We start from the raw sequence: 26,691 nt of genomic DNA, 5'->3' as shown, positions 1-26,691 counted from the left end.
GATAAGACTCCCACTTGCCTGCCTTGATTACCCCAGGCTATGAACAGGGAGCTGGATGGCTTGGGTAAACCATGTGTTTCCTTTCGGACTGAATAGTTGATGGAGGAATGTGCCTGGTTTGTTGAGAAGGGGAAGGGACTGTATCTTCATTTGTGAAAAAGGAGGAGAGTGCAAGAAGAAAAGGAAGGGAATTCTGATCTACATATGGTGTCCCTGCATGTCTTCTTGGGTGTATGTGGGAAAATCTATTATTATAACAAAGGCACGCAATAATGGAATTATAAGAACCTGGGGAGAAGTTAGGCTAAGCTTACTGATCGATTGATTGACTGATTGATTTAAAACATTTTTAAGCCACCTTTCCACCAAATGAGGGCCCTAAGGCAGCAAACAATAAAAACATTAAACATGTTAAAACAATCTTAAAAATACATATAGTTATATATAAAATAAAACTCAGAGACATGAACACGAAGGATGATCAATGAGAATCAGAGAGGGTAATGACAACCAGGGTTATCCCTATAACTATTTATATACCATGACATTTTGCCATAACTTTAATACAATTATGCAAAAATATTAAGAGGTTAGCATTCGGTTTTGTTTTGTGTTCATTAACATACACAATCCTAAATGCTGAAAAGTAAGTCTGGCTCCTACATTTTTATGGTGGTTCAAGGCCTGGTGTGGCGGTGATGGAAAGTACTGTCTAGTCACAGCAGACATGGCAACCCCTGCTGCGGTTTTCAAGGCAAGAGATGAACAGAGATGGTTATAGTCATTGCCGACCTCTGCAAAATGACCCTGGTCTTCTTTGGAGGTCTCCCATCCAATTACTAACCAAGGCTGCCTCTGCTTAGCTTCCAAAATCTGACAGGGCTAGGCTTGCCTGGGTTCTCCAGGTCAGGATAAGGCTTGGTGTATATTATCCAAATATATGTGGAAAGCTTAAAAGAAGGAAAAAATATGTCAACTGGCCCTGAACACAATTTCATTTAATTACATTTTGAATTCTATTTTTGCCCACAAAATATTCATAATCTGACTTCCCAAGAGGTCTAGATTGCATAGACCTTAATGAGGCATATTTTTTTCACTTACCTAGCTCCATCTTTATCAGCTACAAAAGTTGGAGTTGCTATTAGAGGACTTCTCAAATCCTTTCTGATATAGATTTTTTCTGTTGAAGCAGCACAATTGGTTGGTTTCTCTCTCTGCACATCAAAAGGCTTCCTTTCACTCTGTACAGCTACACCACAAGTATAGAAATTTGAAAATAAATATGTATACAAAGGATTATAAAAAGTATATATATATATTTGTTAAAGCAGGACTGCAAACTTGCACTGCTCTCTGTTTAGTCCAGTTTGTGCTGGTTCTAGTTCTCTGATAGTCTCAGAACGATGATGATAGGCAATTAGTTTTCAGCCATGGGTTTTATCTCACAGGGTTACTCAAGGTTCAGTTCTATCTTTTTTTTTTAATAAAGTTTTTTATTTTTTCAATATCTAACATAAAAAACTACAGAAAACTACAAAAGTATAAAGGGGAAGGGAAAGAAAAAAAAAGGGGGAAGGGAAAACTGGGAAAAGGACAAATCAACATACAAACAACAGACACTACATATCTTGTATTCCCTTCATACTGCAATTTTTCTTAAGAGTTAACTTTCTAATATGCTATCAGATTGGTAGGTCTTATACAATACAAATTATAATCAGGATCAGCACCTCTTCCCCCCCCCCTTTGCGTCTCGGTCTCAGTTCTCTCTGCGCAGCTGGAGCAGCTGCGCCCGCTCTCTCCTCCCCCCCACTTTCCCCTTCAGACTTCGAACTTTCTTCCTGCTGAAACTCCTGATGGTTAAACAAAAACTCTGTCAGCTGCACGTCCGATGTAATCTTGTAGGTTTGATCTTTATATCTGAACCAGACGCCTTCTGGAAACAGCCATTTATATTTTATATCGCATTTCCTCAAGGAAGCCGCAAGTCCCTTGTACTTGAATTTCCTTTTACGAGCCAAAAATGGAACATCCTTCAATATTTTAACCTTATTGCCCAAATAGTCCAAGTCCACATTATACAAATTATATAAGATGGTGTCCCGAGTCTTCTTAGATGAAAAGTCAATAATAATCTCACGAGGCAGCTGCCGCTTCATTGCATACTTTGAAGATGTCCGCCGAACTTCCAAGATATCGTTTTTAATCTCTTCTTTGGTTGCCTTTGCGAATGGCGCCAAAAGTCCAGACACCAAATCTTTTAAATTTTCACTTTGCTCTTCTTTTACATTTTAAAGACGCAATACCGTTTGGGCACAGACCACTTGTAATCCTATTATTTGATTCTCCAAAAGCTTCACTTCCTTACTTGTTGCTTTCATGAGTACTGCGTTCTCGTGTGCAGACTGCTCTGCTCCGGTCGCTGTTTCTTTAATGGCTTTCACCTCGCTCTCCACAGAATCAACCTTTTGCCCCATTTCATTCAGTTTCGCTACAAAAGGCTGCACAGCATCGAAAACTGCTCGTCTCACCAGCTCTTCCAGCGTTTCTCCCTTCCCTTGTAGCGTTGCCGTCATCGATTTACTCATTGCTGGGCTCTGCTTTCTCGTCGCCATCTTAGGGGAGGGGGGGCGCCAACTTAGTTCCGAAACTCGGTGCAGGGGAAGAAGTCTGCGCCTTTTAGCTTCAATTCCCACCGATCCTTCGCATACGCTTAAAAATCAGAAGGGATTCGCTTACTTACAGGTCTTCACCTTAAATCTGCTTATTGCCGTTCTCCATGGCCCGGCCGCACACGCGGTGCTGCGCAAGTCTGCCGGCCTCCGTTGGGGCAAACGGGCAATTTACCCCCTGCATTGCTTCCAGAGGGTTCTTCCCGCAGCGCCCCGGATCCAGGCTCCCTCCCTGGGAGTCCTGGAGGTTAACCCTCGCGGGTCAACCGCCCAGTCAGCCTGCTCAGACAGTTCCCCCCGAGCCTGCGGAGAGGAACATCCGACATGGCCGGGAAAACGAAACCGAATCCAAGGTTCAGTTCTATCAATCACCCATGTTATTTAACATTTATGCAGATTTAGGAAGATTATCCATGTTTTTAGAATCTACTATCATTAAAATGTTGATGGCACCTCATTCTCTTTTTCAATGTCAAGGAGGTCCAATTATGAATTGCTACCTGGAAACTGTCAGCTACCAAATCAAAGATGAATAAAGACAAAATAGGTTTTGGTGGGTATTGTTATCTGTGAGAGGTGGATTTGTTTTTTCTGTATTTGAATGCCTGTGGCTAAACCTTTAGGTCTATATAAAATACTCTACTTAGACAAGTTAGAAATTATACCTGAATCAATAACATATTTCTGCAGACACACAAGACCAGACTTAGAAACTACTCACAAAACAGCTTCAGATTAGTTAAAGATGGCCAGTCTTACTGTGCTTACATTTTTAAGACTATGCTTTGAACTTCTGATGTGAACCCCCAAGAAATTACTGGTTTGCTTCTTTTCAAGCCATGCCTTCCTTAGTAATGCTGTGTTCCTATGCTCTGCCCTGTTGTATGCCCTGTGTGTGTTAGGTTCCAACACAATCCCTTTCTTAAGAGACCCACAGCATGCACCTTTAAACTATGAATAGAGTCTTAGCCTTTTGTTAGTGCTTTTACTGGACTATTATTATCTAATCCACAGATGTGACTGTGCTGAAGACCCCCAAAATGTAAGCAATTAACAGGGCAATCCCAAACAAGTCTACTCAGAATGCTACTGAGTCTACTCAGTAGGGCTTAATCCCAGAAATGTTTTCTTAGGATTGCACTCTTAATACATTTTAAATGCTCCCTAAGAAAATGATCCAAATAACAGCATTTAAAAATCCCATTTGGGATAATGAAAACTTAATAAAATATAATAGAAAAATCTTTAAAATCGATTTTATTCACAGCAACAAAGTAGCCCTTAAATAACATTCAACTATATCCGTTGTTAACGTTTTATAGACATAAAACCAATTTGTGTGCTGAAGACTCACATTCCATTTTCATTCCCATCTCAAGACATTTTTTTAGCCGACAAAACTGGCAGCGATTCCGATGGTGTTTATTGATGATACAATCCTGGTTGCTACGGCAACTATAGGTCAGATTTTTCCTCACGCTCCTTTTAAAGAAGCCTTTGCATCCCTCACAACTGACAGCACCATAGTGACGACCTAGTAAAAAAAATATGAATGCATATATAACAAGAAGGAAGATTTCACAACTATTTTTGTAATAAGCAGGGCATATTGCTCAATTATTCCTTGGGTTTCTTTTTCAGTTCTTTCACATTTTTGATAGTATTAAAATAATACTCAGATACAAATTAGGGAGATTTTTCCAAGAAGAAAATCCTCTAGGATCAAAGCATCTCCCAGCACTTTAAGAGCATTTATTTAACAGCATTACCAGACATAACCCATAGGCACCCATACACTGGGAAAGGCCTATATACAGGCATGGCTCCATGCAAATACTGCAGCATAGCATAGGATGCTGGCTACACCTGCAACCAATCACCACCTCCCACAGTGGTAGCCAAACCCTGTCCCCATCACCCAATCATTGCCCCCCCTGCACTACATAAACTTCAACTAGGATATCCTATGGCTCATTGGGTAGGGATTCTGACATGAGACTCTTGTCTCAGAACTTTCTGCCATGCAGGCTTAGAATGTGCTGCATTGCACTAAGTGACAGGAGAGGCACAGAGGGGGCACTTAGCTCTAACACCCAAGGGGGAGAGCAAAGTCCAGGCTGTGTGACTGATGTATCTCATTTCAAATCCCTAACAGGTACCCCAACTCTGGAGCTTCAATCCAAAGGGCTACCATACACTGAGAGGTAAGCAGGTGTGGAATCCAGTCACCCCAGCCCAGGAATCTGCATGTGCCTCCCCGTTCCCTTCACATGAGGCCAGGTCCACCTCAACTATACTGGCTCCCACACCCAAAGCCATTAAGTAGTGTGTGCTTATGGGGGCGATCCAAGCCACACCTACCGAGCAGTATGCCCCATGTCATGCAATGGGGCATGCGCCCAAGGGAAGTGTCCCTGGGAGAGCTGCCTATGATGGGAGGGCAGGGATGCTTGCAGCCCTGCACTGGATTGTTAGGATACTACCTTGTCAGGTTGTTCTTCCATATGAAGGACAGGGCACAGCTGTGATTTGGGTTACCTGGTAATTGCTTCGTTCTGTGGATCAGCTGCCCAAACAACCCTGTGACCCATTGCTTTGCAGGATCAGGGCCTCATGCAGCAGCACTGGATCGATCAGGTGCAGCTAGAGAGCATTTTCTCTTAGTTTTCATAAATGTCATTTGGATGGCAATAGCATGCACCTCAGGGAGGATCTCCTAGCAGATGCCTCCCCCTCAGGGGGTGGGACTGCAGACCCTGATGGGGTGCCACAGGAATGGCTATGGCTAGCACGTCTGTGCTGTTTTCCATTACTGCATATGTCCCTGTTTTACTTCTGTGCGGGCAGTGATTCAACAGGGAGACTGGGGAGTGTGACCATTGCTTTTCCTGCCACTCTGCCCAGTCACTGGTTCTAGGCCACCTCCTGGACCATCCTGCCTCAGGAAGTTTTTCAACGTGGAAGTCTAAGTCATTCATATGTGCTAAGGACAGCTCAGTCTGTTTCCTCATGGGCCCTGGGAGCAGCTCACAAAGGCACAGGTGCCATACTGGACAGAGGGAGGTGTTAGTTGGGGCAGGGGATCGCTGGTGGATGCAAGGGAGCTGCTGCCATGGGCACAGTAGAGGGTAGATTGTGGAGTAGCATCCCAGCCAAACTGAGGGATCTCTCAGGCAGCCCAGTAGGTAGGCCATCCTGTACCCTCTTTTGCCATTTGCAGGAACAAAATATTAGCTCTGGGGCTTTTGCATTCCTCTCACCTCTCCGCATGTGAGGACTGAACCAGGAGCCCTGGCTATGCTATCCCAGTGCCTTCCCACTGAGCTGTTTCTCCCTGTGCAATATTCTCTGCCTGGTCCCCTATGGCTGGTGCTTCAATGGGGTACCCAGTGCTTGCTGGCATGCTCCCTTTGAATCTTCCCTCTTGCCCCAGTGGTTATGATGCTGCTCGTGAGAATGGAGGGCTGGTTGAAGGTTCAAGGTTGGCCTCAGTCTTTTTTTGTCTTTCTACTTTTACTTTTGTGGGGGAGGGGGAAGGATGTGTGTGAGTTGGAGCAGGCATGTACTTTTGCTGCCAATCAGCCCCTTGTTGGGAAAGGGGTAGGCATCCTGTCTGCCTCATGGATGCCCTTCTCCTATGGACTGAGGAGGTGGCTTCTCAGGCCATGTGCCTTCGTTGGGGCTGCATGGTTACTGGGTCTTTCCTCCCTGCCTGCTGACTCTCCATGGGATGGGTGGGGGGAGAGTGGCACTGAGGGGTAGTGGCCAGATCAGCAGCTGGTGAGTGACTGTGCCCGCATGCCATTCACAAAAGTGTCATTGGCTGCTGTTGCCTGATGGCTGAATGTTGTCAGGATTGCTATGGATTCCAGTGTACTTGCTATACTGCCTGTGCCTCCAGAGGGGTGTACACCCCTGACTAAATCCTGACTAAATTATATTTTTATTCCACATAGTTCAGGAAACATTGAGGGACAGGAATGAAATCAAAAGTTAAACTATATTAGTGTCTTGAGCACTAAATGGTGGAGAGGCAGCAGACAAGTTAAAATAAATAAATAAATAAATAAATAAATAAATAAATAAATAAATAAATAAATAAATAAATAAATAAATAAATAGCTAATGTGGTAACTGAAAACCAATCATTGTAGAAAAATATATATACAAATGTATAGGTCTCCAAACACAATTAAAAAACACCCTAAGTACATATACAAAAATAAAACATATTAACCAATAAGGGTACTCATAATATATAAAAAAACAAAAATTTCTACAAATTTCTACCCATATGCAATACATAAAATTACCTTTAATTATGGCAAGGAAAGAACACAATAACAAAAACTAATTGCATTTCAGCAACTGTGATCAGTGGTCAAAATGAAACATACAAATACCTTGCAACCAGCATATAGTAAGTGTGAAGACAAGTATAACCTGTACACTACAAAGAAATAATACTTTAAAATATATTTTTATTTTTCAGCTTTATTACTTCTTGATAATGTGCAGGGTGGACTTGACCTCACACTTAGTTTGGGTTGGTTGGAATGATGGATTCTTGTGACTCTGTATGGTTTAATTCTGACCACTAATGAAGATGGCTGTCAAAATATGTTTGTTTTTGTCTTGTCTACTTGCCATAATTAAAGGTGTATTTTATGTACTGTACATTTATATGAACTTGAGTGCCTTTTTCAGTTGATGTATTTTATTTATTGAAAGATACTAATATATGAATTTAGGGTGTTTTTCAGTTGTGTGTGGAGACATATTTGTTTTTATTTTAGGTTTTCAGTTTTGTTGCAGTTCCCCTCCTTTTGGTTTTGTAGCTGATGTGGTATATAAACAGTGGGGCAGAATATATCTAGAATAATCTTCAGTAGTAAATATGGCATTTTCTGGGGGCTGGACACTTGTCCAGTTAAGGATTGTTTGAGCAGTAGTCTTGTAACCTGTGAGCACAGAGATCAGGATACAGAGCAGCTCGCTCAGAGATTAATTTTAACCTTCCTCTTTTGTGTCTTTTCTGCACCGGGTTTTTTCATTGGTTCTGGCCCCATACTGCATTAATTTCTCTCCAGAGTTCTGTATGCATGGTCAAAATACCTCGATTCAGTCTCCAAACTGCTTCCCAGACGTTTTTGCATTCTGCACGGAGAAAGGCTGCAACTGCTGCAGAATTAATCTTTCCCCAACTTTTGTCTGTGCACATATACCCCAATGGTTTTTTTTTCCCAGTAGTCAAACTGGGGCTTTGTGGAAGCACAGAATGCTTTCTTTGGTGTGAGGCCCTGCCTTTTACCCTTCTCTTTATTCCTCTGCATCCTGATTGGTTGAACAGCAACCAATCAAGTTTTTTTCTGGCATTTTTTAAAAAATTAAATGGCACAGTTGCAACACTGCAATGTTGTTGCCATTAATCTTTGTAAGCTTCTTCAGTTACCAACTGAGGAAACTGACCAGTCCTCAGCTGATCCACTGAAAAAACTGTCCTCAAAGCCTGCAGCAGATATGGACATTTTTCTAGTGCAGAAATAATAAAAAACACCACTTCGGTTCAACTCCCTCGAAGCGTAGAATTAAAGAATCAAAGCAGCATGGGGCCAGAATCAATGAATAAAGCAGATTCAATCCTTATGGGCTGAATACGCAGAAAGCTCGATGTAAAATTCACCATGCAGAACAGGCCTTGGTGTAGATGCTGTTGCTGCTGTATCAGGCACCCTCCTCCATGGCCAGGTAACTTATATTGATCAGAAGCCTTTCTGTACCTCATGCAAGAACATTTTTCACAAGGTCTCCAACACACAGGTTACTCTTAGTAGTAGGAGGAGAGTCACACCCCACTGGACCAATGTCTAATTTGAGTACTGCTAACAGAATTAACAACACTGTACAGTCAAAATCCATGTTTCATATATGTACATCTCAAATGACATTTTGACAATGTAAATTACCACAATTCGCTCCTTACAATAATGTACCTGATGCTTTGTCTCCACAGACAACACAATATTCTACTACTTGTGGTCGCTGAACATCAGTTTTAGCCAACAAACGTTCCACAGAGGCAGAGTCTGTCACAATCTAAAATGAAACACTGGAAGGTTTACCATTAGAATCTCAAATTAGATTAAGAAAAGACCAAGAGATGATGAATATGGGAGCAGAAAGTGTATAAAGTAGGAGTAGCAGCAACAAGAAGGTATAAAAAATGTCACACAAAGCAGAAAAGCATTATTTAGAAAATAATGAAAAGAATCGAAGCAACCAATTAGAACACAGTGAGAAATACTTGGAAAGTATCTACCCAATGGCAGAGGGTTGTTTTTTTTTTGATGAAACCAGAAATCATTCAAAAGATTGTAACAGTATCTGTTGTAACAGTCAATAATAATATAACTCTGTATGAGGAAATCTGCCTATACATGACAAAACATTCCAGGAGAAAAAACACATTTCCCCATGTAAGATACAATTGTCAAAATCATTGTTAAAATTCATATTTATTTTGATAAATTATTTCAATAAAAAATTATTAAACTTTTGTTTCCTTTGTAGGTCTTAACACTTTGCCAAATTATCTCACAAAACAAAACATTTTGTTTTGATAAACACTATACTACTATATCATTCTGCTTAAAATACTAAGTGTGGATGCACAATCTCTTTTTGAAGATTTTATTTACCTGTATTCTTCCTGGCACAATGTTATCTGTGGTGGTGAAAATCAGTTGCTTGGCATTAGAGGCCTCAGGTGCAGCCAGAATGACTTTCCCTGTTCCTGTTCCATCTGGACTAGCCAATATAAACTGCTGCTTTGGGGATACTGATGAGTCCACTGCTGTCACTATTTGGATTTTCTGCCCTGTCTGCTGATCTGTGACAATCTATAACAAAAATGGAAATATTTCATCATATAAGTTAACAAATAATTTCTGGCTACTAACTAGATTCCATCACTTTATCAATTATGCTGTCCTCTCTCTATTGTTAGGTTATATGTGCAACTCAGTCACAAAAGCGTATTGCTAGTAAAACTGGGAAGCTTTTATTTGAAAGTTCTTTGTGTATGCATGTGACTACTCAGAATGTAAATCAATATAGACCCTTCTCAAGATATGTACCTCCCACCCAGTGCAAACACTAGCATGAGACATCTGTGATAGTATTTCAACAAATATATCCAATAGCAATAATGAAGCAAAATGGACAACTGTTCAATATTTAGTTCTGTAGACTGCTCATTCCTTGAATAACAACTACACTATATTTTATATGCAAATATATTATATTATATTTTTTAACAATCTATGTACGGTTTTAACTGTATAAATTAATTTTAATGTGTTTTAATATGTTGTAATCTGCCCTGAGCCCTTCTTGGGGAGGGCGGAATAGAAATCCAAATAAAATAAATAAAAATAAATACACAATAAAACAGATTTCTCTTCCACATGTTTAGTTTAATCCTGTTTAAATAAATGTGTTTTACTATTGCAGAGCAATCTGGGGACACAGCTTTATCAGGCAGAAAGTAAACCTAGGTGCAACCTACATTTACAGAAACAAACCTTATACCTGAATGCGCTGTGGTGAAGCTACAGAAGAGTCTGTGGAGATGATCTGGATGCGTTGGGAGGGGCTGGTCATCACTGGAGATTCAGATAATGTGGTCTGTACAGTTTGCACCTATATTGAATCATATAAAAATATAAATTCTTGCATGTGAACATAATGAATTTTTTTAAATCTCATATGTCAGATATTAGAAAACAACAAGCAGGACCTGGGAGGAACCTGTGAAGGAAAGGAAATCCTCTCCCTGACTGCTACCTCCTCTTTCCTTTGCTACCTTCTCCCTCTCTGCTGTTTCAGCAGTGTTTATGGAGTTACTAGGGGTGGCTGAGGTCTTGAAAAATTTTAAAAATTGCTATGCTGAGTACTTCTTCCTGGGGTTCAATAAAGACTCCCCCCACCCCTGCTGACTCACCTTGCCATATGTTTTGTTAATTGCCAAGTGCATGCCTTTAACATTTTAGGCAATATCAAATTCTTTGGATTGGGGTACATTCCATTTATTGCCTAGTCTGCACTAGCCATTATTTTTAAACAAGGGTAGAGCTTTTTTTCTGGGAAAAGAGGTGGTGGAACTCAGTGGGTTGCCCTCGGAGAAAATGGTCACATGGCCGGTGGCCCCACCCCCTGATCTCCAGACAGAGAGGAGTTTAGATTGCCCTCCGTGCTGCAGTGCGGAGGGCAATCTAAACTCCCCTCTGTCTGGAGATCAGGGGGCGGGGCCACTGGCCATGTGACCATTTTCAAGAGGTTCCAGAACTCCGTTCCACCGCGTTCCTGCTGAAAAAAAGCCATGAACAAGGGTATACTGTTTCCTTGATAATAATTGAAAACAAACCATTGTTCTGCTTTACATTTTTATTAATGAACTCTAACTGATCCAGACACATTGCTAACCTTTCAATTTTTTGTCACTAATATTCTTAGATGAACTTTTTTAAAATTTCAGGATGAAGCATGGGACAAAATAAAGGAGGGCAGAGTTCCTGCGAAAAACATAATTTTCCTTTGGCATGAAGGATGACCAAGCACCACTTTGTCCTTGTGAAAAGCACGGAAGGTCTGGGTGAAGTGACAGTGCAGCCAACTCAGAGATCATGTTGAACTGATGATACTGCTACTAAAAACAGAACCTTGAGTGGAAGCAGCATTCTGGATACTGATTGGAGGATTCAACTGGATACTTGGTGAGAGCTGTGAGCACTGTAGGAAGCTTTCAGTATGAAAACCTGCTCATTGGAGGTGGATAAAGAAGTGCTGCCACTGATAAATCATTTGGTGGCTAAGGCTTCTGCCAGTATCTTCTACACACTGTGGTACAATCCCTATGACGTTACTCATGCAATAAAAGTGACCAGCTGAATAGAAGCTTGAAAAGCCATGACTCTCACACCAGACAAATATTTTCTATGTTGATTCATAAATCCATGTGATGGACAGGCATTTGAGAAGCCAGCAAAGAGTGGACCACAGCCTCCAGGTACCCAAGACTCAGAAGCTTGTCCTACTCTGTGTCCAGGCAGCTGTAGAGCTGATCTGTAAGACAAAGTGGTCCCTGGGTTTTTCCATTTGCTCAAATTATTCCTTATTATCTTAGCAGTTGATCCCCAAGCACTGGAATAGGTTTGGATACGGTTCTTCTGCATGTCTGACCTCCCTTACCATTTTTACAATTGTGGAGTCAGTTTATCTTGTTCTGCTTGTGCCTTAAATAATCAGGATTTTCAAGTGAGGGTGCTGTCATCATCAGTTACATCACCAGTGACATCACAGAACTCCCCCTCCCACTTTATTTTTGTACGTGCTTATATTGAGATAAGGGCTGAATTTTTAAAAAGGAAAAATGAAATGAGCAGCTCCACCACCCATACCTAAGCCCCCTCCATCTAAAACAGAGTCTTGCTCAGGCTGAGCCAAGACCTGCACTAGCAGGGCAAAGTGACCTCTATTGGGGCAGAGCCCAGAGCAGCAGTGGCTAAGTGCTTTTCAAACCACACTTCTTTTTTTAGTACGAGAACTGCCCCTTCCCTGGGCCATCAGGGCTTTTGCAATTTTTTTTAAAAGCATCATTTTCATATTGCCATATCAACCTACCATTGTAATAATAGATGTAGCAAATTCTCTGAATTCTCAGCTTTCATTAAAAAAATAGTAAGTCTCTCTAAACCCTTCCCTTGCAGAGACATAAGGAAAAAGGCGTATCTCCACAATAGAAGGCACTAGAGACTTGTATTTTTTTTAAATAAAAGACGAGAATACTGAGAATCTGCTGCATCTATTATTACAACGGAAGGTCAATATCATAGAATCCTAGGGTTGCACGGGACCTCTAGGGTCATCTAGTCCAACCCCTGCACAATTTATTTTATTTATTTCATATTTGTATTCCGCCCTCCCTGCGAGCGGGCTCAGGGCGGATAACAACATATTAAAAATACAATTAAAAATTCATGTTTATTAAAAACAACACATTTAAAACAGGATGGTGGACAGCCTTCACAGGGAGGATTAAGATTTATACACCTCTTTTTTCCAGGCCGGCAGAGGCCCAGTCTCAGCCATATGCCTGGTGGAACAACTCTGTCTTGCAGGTTCGGCAAAAAGATAGTTGGTCCTGCCAGGCCCTGATTTCAGCAGACAGAGCATTCCACCAGGTGGGAGCCAGGACCGAAAAGGCCCTGGCTCTAGTCGAGGCTAGGTGGGCCTCCTTGGGGCCAGGGACCACCAACAGCTGTTTGTCGAGTGATTGGAGTGTCCTCTGGGGAATATATGGGGAGAGACGGTCCCATAGATATGCTGGTCCCAGTCCACACAGGGCCTTATAGGTCAATACCAGAACCTTGAATCTGATCCGGTACTCCACTGGCAACCAATGCAGCTTATGTAAGAACGGTGTTATATGCGCCTTATTTGGCACTCTCGTAATAACACGCGCCGCTGCATTTTGTAGGGCAGCCCCGTGTAGAACGAGTTACAGTAATCTAGCCTAGAGATGACTGTTGCTTGGAACACTGTAGTTAAGTCACGGGATGACAGGTAAGGGACAAGTTGCCTGGTCTGCTGCAGATGGAAAAAAGAGGACCTGACAACCGCTGTGACCTGTGTCTCCATTTTCAAGGAGGAATCCAAGATCACCCCCAGGCTCTTAACCCTCGGAACTGGCACTAACGGTGCCCCATCGAGGGCCGGGAGCCGGAGTCCCGAACCTAATCCCCCGTGGCTCAAGTACAGGACCTCCGTCTTTGTTGGGTTCAGTTTCAGCTGACTCTGCTTCAACCAACCTGTCACAGCTGCGAAAGCATGTTCCAGGACATCTGGGGCTGAGCCGGGCTGGCAGTCCATCATCAGATACAACTGGGTGTCATCTGCATATTGATGACACCCAAGTCCAAAACTTCGCACCAACTGGGCAAGGGGGTGCATATAGATGTTAAACAATAATGGGGAGAGTATTGCTCCCTGTGGGACCCTGCACACCAAAGGGTGGTGGAATGACAATTTCTCCCCAAGCACCACCCTCTGTCCCCAACCATGGAGAAAAGAGACGAGCCACTGTAAGGCAGTCTCTCGTATCCCCACATCGGCGAGGCAGTGAGTCAGAAGATCTTAATCGACTGTATCGAACGCTGCCGACAGATCCAGTAATGTATTGTCGAAGGCTTTCACGGCTGGAGAACGATGGTTGTTGTGGGTTTTCCGGGCTGTATTGCCGTGGTCTTGGCATTGTAGTTCCTGACGTTTCGCCAGCGGCTGTGGCTGGCATCTTCAGAGGTGTAGCACCAAAAGACAGAGATCTCTCAGTGTCACAGTGTGGAAAAGATGTAGGTCATTTGTATCTACTCAAGAGGGGTGGGGTTGAGCTGAGTCATCCTGTAAGAGTTTCCCAGGGTGTGGAATGCTAATGGCGGGAGGCTTCACTGTATCCTGAGGAGGTTCTTTTGTTTTTTTTGAAAAAATTTTTATTGGGTTAGAATCCATTATTTTTACATTTACATTCAATTTTCCCCCATTTTTTCATCTCTAACCCCCTCCCTTTCCCCCCCTTTTTGTTGACTTCCAACAGCTTTCCAACCCTTTGTCCCCTTTCCCTTACTTTTATTAGCTTCCTCTATCTAAAACAGATATATATTCTCCATTATTCTAAGCAGTACATCCTTAACTATTTTTAACATTGTATGCCCAAACTGTAAGTCTTTGTTTCCATCTTAGATAAACAATTTATCCCATTTTTCAATTTCAAATATTTCTATATATCATAAACCATATAGATCATACATTCATTTATATCAAACAATTTGACTTATTCTCTATATATTACTCATTCTATCTTTTTGTAATAATTCTATATATCTCTCATCACGTAGTCAATCAATTTGACTCATCTATATCTTCAGACATTCAGTTTGGTACAAAACTTACCAAAAAGATAGAAAATATTGTTAGTTAATCAATCCTTATATTTAATCCTTATAGTTAATTATTTTCTATCTATGTTCTGTTTGTTAACCTATATATATCTATATATATATCAATCTATTAATCTGACTGCTTATTAATTCACATTTATCTCTTCTCCCCCCGGTAAAGTCTCCCCCCTCTACTTCAGTGCTTCAGTAGTTCTCAAACTGCCACAGTTTTCCTCCCACCTCCCATTTCTTCTCCAGGTGTTGTTTCAGCTTCTCCCAGTCTGTGTTGAACTGCCCTGAGTCCAGATCTCTCAGTTTTCTTGTCATCTTATCCATTTCAGCCATATACAGCAATTTGTAAATCCAATCTTCAATAGTTGGCACTTCTTGTACTTTCCATTTTTGCGCATACAAAAGTCTAGCTGCTGCTGTCATATAAAATATCAATGTCCTGTATTGGGCTGGAATTCCCTCCATTCCCAAGTTCAGTAGCAGGAGTTCTGGGTTCTTATTAATTTGAAATTGTAAAATTTCACTCATTTCTCTTATTATTTCCCCCCAGTACTGCCTAGCTACCTCACACGACCACCACATATGATAGAGGGAGCCCTCATGCTTCTTACATTTCCAGCATTTATTAGAAGTATTCGAATTCCCTAGCGCAATCTTCTTTGGTGTCATGTACCAACGATAAATCATTTTGTAGATGTTCTCTTTGATATTAGTACATGTCGTTGTCTTCATTGTAGTTTTCCACAAGTATTCCCATGCCTCCATTGTTATTTCTTTATTAAAGTTTATAGCCCATTTCACCATTTGTGTTTTAACTATCTCATCCTCGGTATACCACTTCAGCAGTACTTGGTATACCTTGGATATTCTTTTCTTATCTTCTTTAAGAAGGGTCTGCTCTAGTTCCGAATTCTCTATTCGTATACCTCCCTTTACAGAGTCCGAATTATATAAGTCTCTGATCTGTCTATACTGGAACCAGTCGTAGTTAGGTGATAGTTCCTCTTGTGTCTTTATTCTGAGTTTGGATGCTTCAGTTTTAGTTATTTCTTTGTACGTTAAACATTGTTGTTCATTATCAACAGCTCTCGGGTCTATCACCTCATACGGAACCACCCACAAGGGAGTTCCTTCTTGTAGATAAATTCTGTACTTCTTCCAGATTATGTATAGACTTCTCCGTACAAAGTGATGCAGGAACATCGAGTTGACCTTTACTTTGTCATGCCATAAATATGCGTGCCATCCAAATATTTTTTTATATCCCTCTAGGGCTAGTAGTTTCTTGTTCTTTAATGTCATCCATTCTTTCAACCAAACTAGGCAGATTGCATCATGATAAAGTCTCAGATTGGGCAGTTGCATTCCGCCTCTTTCCTTTGCATCTTGTAAAACTTTCACTTTCACTCGAGGCTTCTTGCCTGCCCAAACAAAATCTGATATTTTCCTCTGCCATTTTTCAAATTGTTTAGAGTCTCTGATGATTGGTATTGTCTGTAGCAAAAACATTACTCTTGGTAACACATTCATCTTAACTGCTGCAATTCTGCCCAACCATGACAAATTCAGTCTATTCCATTTAATCAAGTCTCTCTCTATCTGAGTCCATAGTTTTTCATAATTATTTTTGAATAGATCTATGTTCTTTGCAGTTAATTCAACTCCCAAATATTTCACTTTACTTGTTACTTCACAGTCCGTTGTTTCCGTTAATAATTGTTGTTTCTGCTTAGTCATATTTTTACATAATATCTTTGACTTCTTTTTGTTAATATAAAAACCTGCCAAGTCTCCAAACTCCTTGATCTTATCTATCACTCTTGGCATGTTCTCCAATGGGTCCTCTACAATTAACATTATGTCATCCGCAAATGCTCTGACCTTATATGAATAGTCCTTTATTTTTATTCCACGAATTTCCTCATCTTGACGTATTTGTATCATCAGAATCTCCAATACTAGAATGAACAACAATGGAGATAACGGGCAACCTTGTCTTGTTCCTTTACTTATCGTCAATTTCTTGGTCAATTCATCATTCACCACGATTGCTGCAGTCTGGTCTCTGTAAATTTCCTTAATTGCTCTGATGAATCTTTCTCCCAATTGTAGCTTTTCCATAGTGGCAAACATAAAATCCCAGTTTAAATTGTCAAACGCTTTTTCAGCGTCTACAAAGAAGAAACCAACCTCTTTGTCACAACGCTTGTCATAATATTCAATAGCATTGATCACTGTCCTTAAATTGTCTCTTATTTGTCTGTCTGGCAAAAAGCCTGCTTGTTCCTCCTCTATAACTTCCGAGAGCCACCCCTTCAATCTCTCCGCCAATATCTTCGCAAAAATTTTATAGTCATTATTGAGTAGCGATATAGGTCTATAATTTTTCACGTTAGTCAGGTCTTGGCCCTCTTTTGGGATCAATGATATGTTCGCTTCACTCCAAGTGTCTGGAATCCTTTGATCCCTTAAAACCCCATTCATCACCTCTTTTAGGAATGGTGCCAGTTCATTAGCCATTGTCTTATAAAATTTAGCCGTAAGTCCATCTGGCCCTGGCGCCTTTCCTAGATTAGCAGATTGTATTGCCTTACTTATTTCCTCGTCAGTTACTTCACTGTTCAACTTATTTCTCCAAGCTTCCAAGATTTCTGGAAGTTTGGTTTTCTCCAAATATGACGCTATTGATTCTTTGTTTACTTCTTTTTTATTATACAGCTTAGCGTAGAATTTATAAAAGCCTCTACTAATGGTAGTCTGCTCCAAATACGTTTTGTTGTCTTCACAAATTTTATTTATTATTTTCTTTTCCCTTTTCTTCTTCAATTGCCATGCCAGGTACTTCCCAGGTTTATTAGCGCCCTCAAACGCTTTTTGATTCAGTCTTTTAAGATTCCACTCCAATTCTTTATTACTCATTGCTGTTAGCTGTTCTTGAAGTATTTTAATTTCCTGGTATACTTTCTTTTTCCCTGGTCTCTTTTTTAGCTGTATTTCTTTGGCTTTTATTTTCTCCTCAATTTTTTGTCTTTTCTCCTCTTTCTTCTTTCTTGCTCTACCATTTAAGTCCATTAGTATGCCCCTTATAACCGCCTTGTAAGCATCCCAAACTTTATTGGTTGGTACTTCTTTATTCACGTTGTATTGTATAAAAAACTTTGTCTCTCTTCTCAATATTTCCATATTCTCTCTTTCCTGTAACAAGTCCTCATTTATTCTCCATGCTTTCCTTTTTCTCCTTTTTCCAAATTTCCACATAATTGGGTTGTGATCTGAGCCTACCATCGGCATTATTTCTACCTCCTTAGTCCATAACGCTAAGTCTTTTGAGGCCCAGATCATATCAATTCTTGATAATGTAGAATGCCTTGCAGAATAAAAAGTAAACTGTCTGCTTTTAGGATATTCTCTCCTCCATACATCTTCGAGAGTCTCTTGTTGAATCAACTCAAAAAAAAGCTTTGGTAATAGTCCTCTTTTCTTTTGTGCCGTTGTAGTCTTTTTATCTAGTTCCAAGTCTGTCACTCCATTGAAGTCTCCAGCAAGAATTATCTGGTCATATGCAAAATCGTCTAAATGCTTCCTCAAGTCCTCAAAGAAGCTTTCTTTTGCACCGTTAGGTGCATAAAGTCCGACTACCAATACTCTCTTTAAATTCCAAATACATTCCACTGCTACAAATCTAGCTTCCACATCTCTCATAACAAATTTTGGCTGTAGCTCCTCTTTTATGTACAGCACCACTCCTCTTTTTTTCTTATTAGAGGCCGCTACAAATTCTTTGCCCAGTTTTCCAGATTTTAAATATTTTACATCCTGTTTTCTAATATGGGTCTCTTGCAAACAAACAATGTCACATTTTTGTTTTAGTAGCCAGTGAAAAATGTTTTTCCTCTTATTCGGTGAGTTTAATCCATTTACATTCCAAGATAATACTTTACACTCCATACTCATAATCTTGTTGGTAAGTCTTTTTCATTATCCTTAATAAATCGCTCCATCTCTCGCTCAGATCTAATGCGTTTTTTGGCCCCTCCAAACTCAAAGGACACTCCTTCTGGTAGCTCCCATCTGTACCTGATTTTCATGTCCTTCAATATCTGAATTAGCACTTTGTATTTTTTCCGATCTAATAACACTGATCTGGGCAGTTCCTTCATTATAATGATCGTCTTGCCATCAATCTCCAATGGATCTTGAAACTGTTTTGTCACAATCCTCTCTTTCATATTTCGTGTTGTAAACTGCACAATCACATCTCTTGGTAATTTCCTCTGGGTTGCAATTCTCGAATTCACACGGTATGCCACATCTAGGATAGCCACAACTTCCTCCTCCTCCTTCCCCAGGTATTCAGCCAACACCTCAGTCATCTGTTCTTGCGCTGACTTTCCTTCCACTTCTGGCAAGCCACGAAAACGTAGCTGCTTCTCCATATGTTTAGTTTCTGCAACTGACATTCTCCCCTTCACCAATCTCATCTCTGTTTGTTGCGTGTCTGCTAAATTCTCCATCGCGTCTTCTACTGTTTTAACTCTCTGCTGCGTTCCTTGTAATTCACTTCGTATTGTTTCCATACCTTTTTTCACTTCTGACAGCTCCGATTTTACTGTCTGTGTAACCTCTTTAACCTCTTTTATCAGCTCCAATTTCGTGTCCTTAAGTTCTTTAATCATATCTAAAAGTTTTTTGTCCAGGTTTTTATCCAGGTTTTCTATTGCCGATTGCCACTCTTTTTTTGACATCGTGGGGCTTGCTTTAGCTCGCTCCCATGAATCCGCTCTCTTCCTTAACTCCGTGGCGTAAAATTTAACGTTTTTCTGTTTTAAATGTCCCGGTCTTCTTGCAAAAATTAAATTTTAAAGAGTCCAAAATGTCGGGCGTCTTTTCTCTATGGTTTCTCTATGATTTTGTAATCCAAGATGGCCTACTTCCTTTTCCGCTGAAGCCGCGACCCTTCCCCTTTCAAAAATGGCGATTCCCTACTTCCTGCCCTCCAGCAAGGGCCGCTTCTCTCCAGCCGCTCTATTGTTATTACGCACTTCCTGTCTCCCGTCTTCCCACAGCAGATCTCGCGATGGTGTCTTTTTCTCACAGCTCCAAAGCCACAGGTATTCAAAACAATAGTCCGATTTCTTTAATAACTTCTTTAAACTTAGTCTCTTTTCAAATACAATTCCTGCCGAGTCTTCCCCTCCTTTTCGCTAGTCTGTTGCAGTTTAAAAATCTACTTTTTTTCCTCTCTGTTTTTATCAATCTGTCCCGTATCAGAAGATAATGATCTTTACCTTCTCTTCACTTTTCTCGGGTTGTAATCGCTGTTTCGATTTTAAGTTCTCCTCTCAGCTTCTTCCCCCAATCGAAGCTTGGGTATGTAGGTCTTATGCCAGCCGAATTGGCCCCAAAACTGCCGCAGAGATTATAGCCGACCCGTCGCAAGGTGGGACCTCAAGGATCGGGAGGGGACCCGTTGTGTAGAGCCCCCCCTCGTCCGAGATCTAACTCACCCTAGGGTCTCGAGCGTTCTTTGCCTGCTCCCCGCCTGAGAGCAGTCGGCCGCGGGCTATTTTCACCCCACCGGCCGGTTAAAACGGTAGTCCGGTCAGCTCCGCAAGTGGAGCTGCGTTAGACCTCCATGAATCCCAAACCGGAAGTCCCTGAGGAGGTTCTTTTGCATATGGATTGGTACTTGATGTGCTAATCTTCTCTGCAGGGCTATTGTCAGGGATAGAATGTTTTGTTAGCCTGGTGTTTTTCAGAACTGGCAACCATGCTCGGTTCATTCTTAAGGTTTCTTCTTTCCTGTTGAAGTTTTGCTTATGCTTGTGAATTTCAATGGCTTCCCTGTGCAGTCTGACAAAGTAGTTGGAAGTGTTGTCCAGTATTTTGGTGTCCTGGAATAAGATACTGTGCCCTGTTTGAGTTAGGCTATGTTCAGCCACTGCTGATTTTTCAGGTTGTCCAAGTCTGCAGTGTCTTTCATGTTCTTTTATTCTTGTCTGGATGCTACGCTTTGTGGTCCCGATGTAAACTTGTCCACAGCTGCAGGGTATACGGTATACTCCTGCAGAGGTTAGGGGGTCTCTACTGTCTTTTGCTGATCGTAGCATCTGTTGTATTTTTCGGGTGGGTCTGAATACTGCTTGAAGGTTATGATTTTTCATAAGCTTTCCCATCTGATCAGTAATTCCTTTGATATATGGCAAAAACACTTTTCCTGTGGGAGACTGTTTTTCTTTGGTTGTTTGATTCATCCTGGGTTTGATTGCTCTTCGGATTTCATTTCTGGAGTAGCCATTTGCCTGAAGTGCGTGGTTTAGATGATTAATTTCCTCATTGAGAAAGTGCGGCTCACATATCCGTCTTGCACGATCCACTAATGTTTTCATTATGCCTCTTTTTTGTCGGGGGTGGTGATTGGAGTTTTTGTGTAGGTACCGATCAGTGTGAGTTGGTTTCCTGTAGACCTTGTGACCTAACTGAAAGTTTGCTTTGCGGATGACCCAGGTATCCAGGAATGGGAGTTTTCCCTCGATTTCTTTCTCCATGGTGAATTCAATCGATCAGCAAAAGACAGTAGAGACCCCCTAACCTCTGCAGGAGTATACCGTATACCCTGCAGCTGTGGACAAGTTTACATCGGGACCACAAAGCGTAGCATCCAGACAAGAATAAAAGAACATGAAAGACACTGCAGACTTGGACAACCTGAAAAATCAGCAGTGGCTGAACATAGCCTAACTCAAACAGGGCACAGTATCTTATTCCAGGACACCAAAATACTGGACAACACTTCCAACTACTTTGTCAGACTGCACAGGGAAGCCATTGAAATTCACAAGCATAAGCAAAACTTCAACAGGAAAGAAGAAACCTTAAGAATGAACCGAGCATGGTTGCCAGTTCTGAAAAACACCAGGCTAACAAAACATTCTATCCCTGACAATAGCCCTGCAGAGAAGATTAGCACATCAAGTACCAATCCATATGCAAAAGAACCTCCTCAGGATACAGTGAAGCCTCCCGCCATTAGCATTCCACACCCTGGGAAACTCTTACAGGATGACTCAGCTCAACCCCACCCCTCCTGAGTAGATACAAATGACCCACATCTTTTCCACACTGTGACACTGAGAGATCTCTGTCTTTTGGTGCTACACCTCTGAAGATGCCAGCCACAGCCGCTGGCGAAACGTCAGGAACTACAATGCCAAGACCACGGCAATACAGCCCGGAAAACCCACAACAACCATCAGATCCAGTAATATCAGCAGTGCCGAGCCGCCTCGATCCAGATTGTCTGTGAGGGCGACCAGCAACGTCTCCATCCCATGCCCCGGACGAAACCAGGACTGGAAGGGGTCTAGGGCTGAGACATCCTTCAGGAAGCCCTGCAGCTGTTCCACCACCGCCTGCTCAATCACCTTTCCCAGAAACAGGAGGTTTGAAACCGGGCGGTAATTGACCAGGTCAGTGGGGTCCAGCAATGGTTTCTTTAAAACAGGCCTCACCACAGCTTCCTTTAATGGCCCAGGAAAAACCCCAGAGCCTAAGGATAGGTTAACAATGGCCTCCAGTGAGGACCGCAGCCCCTCAGCACTGGCCTTTACCCTCCACGATGGGCATGGGTCCACGGGACATGTGGTGGGCCTAACTGATTGCAGAGTCCTGTCAATTTCCTCCCCAGAGAGTGGGCTGAAATGATCAAATATTGGCCCCGAAGATGGCCAAGGGGTCTCTAGCTCATTCACTGAATCAACTGTGGCTGGCCAGTCACGGTGGAGAGATAAGACTTTATCAGCAAAAAAGCTCCCAAAAGCCTCACAGCTAATATCAGAATTCAAAATTTGACGGCCTCCCTCTGGCAAGGAGACCAATGACCAAAGTACATTAAACAATTTTGCCGGGTGTGAGCTAGTTGGAATGCAGGAAATTCACAACTAGTGATATGAAAATGGCAATTTTAAAAAGATAAAAAAGAAAATCAGGAGGGGGGAAGGAAGTAAGGGGGGAAGGAGTGGTTTGTTGATGATGAATGTCCAATCATTGAAAAGTGGGGTGGAAGTGGGTGGGACAAACAAAACTGAAAAAAACCTTATGCATGAGGAAAAATGACTCATAATCAACTTCTTAAAAAAGACTGGGGTAGAAATTATCTCAAAAGAACTGGAAAAGAACCAGGGAAAACCAAAAAATACCCAAAGTAAAAACTAAAGGTAAAAAATGAACACAGAAATCAGGGGATAAATCAAAACAGTATGGGGCCAGAACCAATGGGGAAAAGCCCATGAGGAACAGGTGGTCCTTAAGGTATATATGACTTTAAAAGTCAACACCAGCACCTTAAATTGAGCCCAAAAGCAAATTAGGAGCCAAAGTAGGTGTAATAAGACTGGAGTGATATAATCCCTACAAACCATTCCAGTCAAAATTCTGGCCACAGCACTCTGTACCAACTGTACCTTCTGAAAAGTCTTCAAGATCAGTCCTACAAAGAGTGCATTGCAGTAATCAAATATGTATGTTACCAGGGTATCCACCACAGTAGCAAGATCTTTCCTGTGCAGGAGCAGCTGCAGCTGGCTCACCAGTTGAAGCTGGTGAAAAGTGCCTCTGACCACCACTGCCACCTGTTTATCCAAGAGAAGGCCCAGGTCCAGTCACATCCCCAAGCTACAAGCCTGCTCCTTTAGGAGGAGTGCAAGCCCATGTAAAACAGCACAGCCAATTCCTAAGTTAAACATTCCATCTACTAGTAGCTCCTCCATTTTGTAAGGATTAAGTTTCAGCTTGTTAGCCTTCATCCATTTCAAAACTGCCTCCAGGCATTTGCTCACATTTTCCACAGCCTCTGTCGTGGGCAGGGCGGCCCGGTGCAGGTGGTCTTGCCTGGCGTGGAGCAAGGTGGTCAGGTGCACAGACTTTAAGAGAGTAGTCAAGAGTCAGTCCGAAGTCAAGGCACAGAAATCCAGCTGATAGGACTATGCCCAGAGCATAGTCTCTTCACAGGTAATTAATAAACTTGGAAGGTATGTCAAGAATATGAGTTTGATCATCAAAACCCATCGCCTGGTGTACCAACCTCTGCAAAATCTCCCTCCTCTGCTACGGTAGAAACTTTTTCTGGCAGTATCAATTGTCTCTTCCAAGTACTGTAGCTACTGAAATGGTTGAAGAGAATTCTTTACTTTGTTAGTTGCTAAACTGTGGCAATACAGTGCTGCAATGTCACATGGCCATCTTTTATCTTTGACTGTGGGCAACTTGATATGGATGTCATTCAGATAGGAGTGTAGATGAATTTCTTATAATCTGAGTGTACCACACAGACACCAAGATCTTAATGAAGACCCTGAGGTGAAAGCAAAACTAAATGGGAGCGCTTACAGGGAGAAAACTGGAGAAAACTGCACTGAACTGGAGCAACTGAAACATGAAGATTGACCTCAGTAAAGCCTACTAATGCTAGAAAGTCATTTAGTTGGAATGCCTATGCTATGGACATCAGATGCTTCATCTACAGTAATTTGTACCTGAGGTACTTCTTTAAGAACTTGAGGCCAACAGTAGATCTCAAGTCTCTGTTTTCTTCGGTACCCTAAAGGAATATGTTCAACAATCTTGATGGTTGGCAGTCTAGAGTGAGTAAGAACAAGGGGATGAAATTGCTCTCTTCCCTCATTAGAGTTGTGCAAGCAGAAGCAGTATCAATTTCAATTCCTTGCCCGTCTTCACTCCAGCTCCCCTAATCCTCTCAGCTGTTCCTCCAACTAAAAGCATACAATGGAAATGTATTCCCTAGTGAAGAAATCAGAAAACAAATTAAAGTCATGATTCTTAAATCTTGCGATTTAGCAGGCTTGTCACAAATTGTTCATATTTAGAATTCATACTATATGAATCAGTCTTATTCCCATTAGCCAATCAATGAGAATTAATATTAATGCTTGTGTTATGACCGCTTTTCTGTCATTTAGTTAGATTTTGCCTTAAACCCTCTTCTTCTGGGTAGATTGTTGCCACCAGGAATTATATTCCAAAATAGTTCACTTAGATTTCCCCTTTAATAAGTGCCCAAGCTTCAGGCTCCTTCATGGGATTATGTGGCCCTGAGGACAGGAATGGGATATATAGGAATAATATATATTCTGGGATGAAAAAAAACAAAATAAACTTTTATTTTTACAAGAAGCACATCAGTTTCACCCTATTACTTAAGCTTGATGGTTTCAAAGACAGTTCTGATAACGAATAATTCTGATAACTGATAGTAATCAGTTCTTAAATTTTCTTTACATAGACTCAGTTACACAGATATACATAAACTTTCTCTCTCAGGCGCACACATGGTTTGCCTGCTTCAGACAGAAAGAATGTACTCTCACAGATACACACAGTTCAGGCTTCTATACAGGTTGCTTTTCTCTCAGAAATGCACAAGACATTCACAGGCTGCACACAGCTTGCCTGTCTAAACCAGAACACAGAAATGAATTTTTTCTCTCCACTCTGTAACTAAAAACTGCAGTTCACTCCGCCCCAGGAGCACTGCTACTGTCCAATCAGATTTCACTCCAGTCACACTTCTCAACTCCACCCACACTCATCAACCAATCCCCACTCTTCATCTGTACCACACCAAGCATTTAAAGAATGTAAAGAAGCTTATGTAAAGGAGCAATCATCAGTGTCCAAGGGAAGGATCTTTGTATATTAACATTGGAAGCACTGGTTACCAGTTACTGATTCTTCTTGAATGAGAACACAATTAAATAATTATAATTTCCAGAATTATTACAAGAAATGTCAGTTGCAGTCCCTCTATGATAAATTTATAAAGAACAGAAAAAGAACAAGACGTTCATTAGCCATGACCCTCCCACCATATTTTAAGGGAGGGAGGGGAGGTGAGACTTGGAGTTTGTTATTTTATTTATATTAATTGGAAATCTTTTAACTATTATCAGGGCTTTTTTTCTGGGAAAAGAGGTAGTGGAACTGACTGGGTACCATACGTGCGTGTGCTTTGAACGCGTGCGGTCCTGGGACTGCGCAATGATGTCACAGGAAGTGATGTCATCACACAGGTTGTGGCCGCCCCGGGAATGCTCCTGCGCTCCACAGGGGGCCCAATTTGGGCCCAAATCGGCCTGGAACGCACCACTGCCATGGGGGAAGAGTACTCCCTTGCCCGGTACCAGCCCGATTCATCCTGGAATGGGCTGCTGCTGGGTGGGGGAACCCTCCCCAGCCAGGCAGTGGCCCGATCCTGGCTGTTTTGGGCCCAAATTGGGCCTAAACAGGCCCAAAACAGCCAGGATTGGGCCCAAATCAGTCTGGAACGGGCATGAATCAGCCTGGAATGAAGAATCCTCCCCCACCTGGCAGCAGCCCGATCCTGGCCATTTTGGGCCTGACTTGGGCCGAAACAGGTCCAAAATAGCTGAAAATTTTCTTTAAAATACCCAGTCACGTGGGTATTTTTAAGAGGTGCTAGAATGTTGTTCCACGGCTTTCCGGCTGAAAAAAAGCCCTGACTATTATTGTAAGTACCTTGAACCTCATGGTAAGGCAGTTTATAAATGTTTTAATAAAATAAATAAATTCACAAGGTATCCAAAAAATGTGTTAACTTGATATTCCTAACCAGATTATAACTCACCTTGAAATACTGTATCAGCATGAACCTTGGTGCAATACAACTTGAAGAACTTCAAATTAGGCAGAACAGACTTAGCTGCATAAATAAGTAACATATATAGCTGCAAACTTTGAGAACGATGCTAATGTTTTCCAATAGAAGATAAGATACATAGGAAGTTCAAAAGTACAATGGACACTTCATTCAAAATTCAAGTTTGCTTTGTGAGCATTAATATATAATATGACTTATGTCAAAAAGTACGGTATTATGTAAAAACACCTTAATTTGTTAAAATGACAGTATTTTAAAATATTTAATTTTAATATTTAACCCACCTTATAAATTTTAACAGTCTTACTATAAGTCC

The 26,691-nt window shown here is 41.5% G+C and overlaps 1 protein-coding gene across 1 annotated transcript in view; it reads right to left on the bottom strand.

The window, feature by feature from the left end:
* Positions 1 to 26,691, bottom strand: part of NR2C2 (nuclear receptor subfamily 2 group C member 2) — an 80,776-nt gene that overhangs the window by 34,356 nt on the left and 19,729 nt on the right. The window contains exons 3-7 of the mRNA XM_054976952.1: positions 10,266 to 10,376; positions 9,374 to 9,574; positions 8,669 to 8,771; positions 4,030 to 4,209; positions 1,105 to 1,252 (exon numbers count right to left, since the gene is read on the bottom strand). Coding sequence (XP_054832927.1) covers positions 1,105 to 1,252; positions 4,030 to 4,209; positions 8,669 to 8,771; positions 9,374 to 9,574; positions 10,266 to 10,376 — 743 coding nt within the window. The remainder of the gene's footprint in view (positions 1 to 1,104; positions 1,253 to 4,029; positions 4,210 to 8,668; positions 8,772 to 9,373; positions 9,575 to 10,265; positions 10,377 to 26,691) is intronic.

Source organism: Eublepharis macularius, chromosome 4 (assembly GCF_028583425.1).
Source record: "Eublepharis macularius isolate TG4126 chromosome 4, MPM_Emac_v1.0, whole genome shotgun sequence".
NCBI classification, from domain to species: domain Eukaryota; kingdom Metazoa; phylum Chordata; class Lepidosauria; order Squamata; family Eublepharidae; genus Eublepharis; species Eublepharis macularius.
The sequence above is the reverse complement of the archived record's forward strand: the minus strand, read 5'-3'. Positions and strand labels throughout refer to the sequence as shown.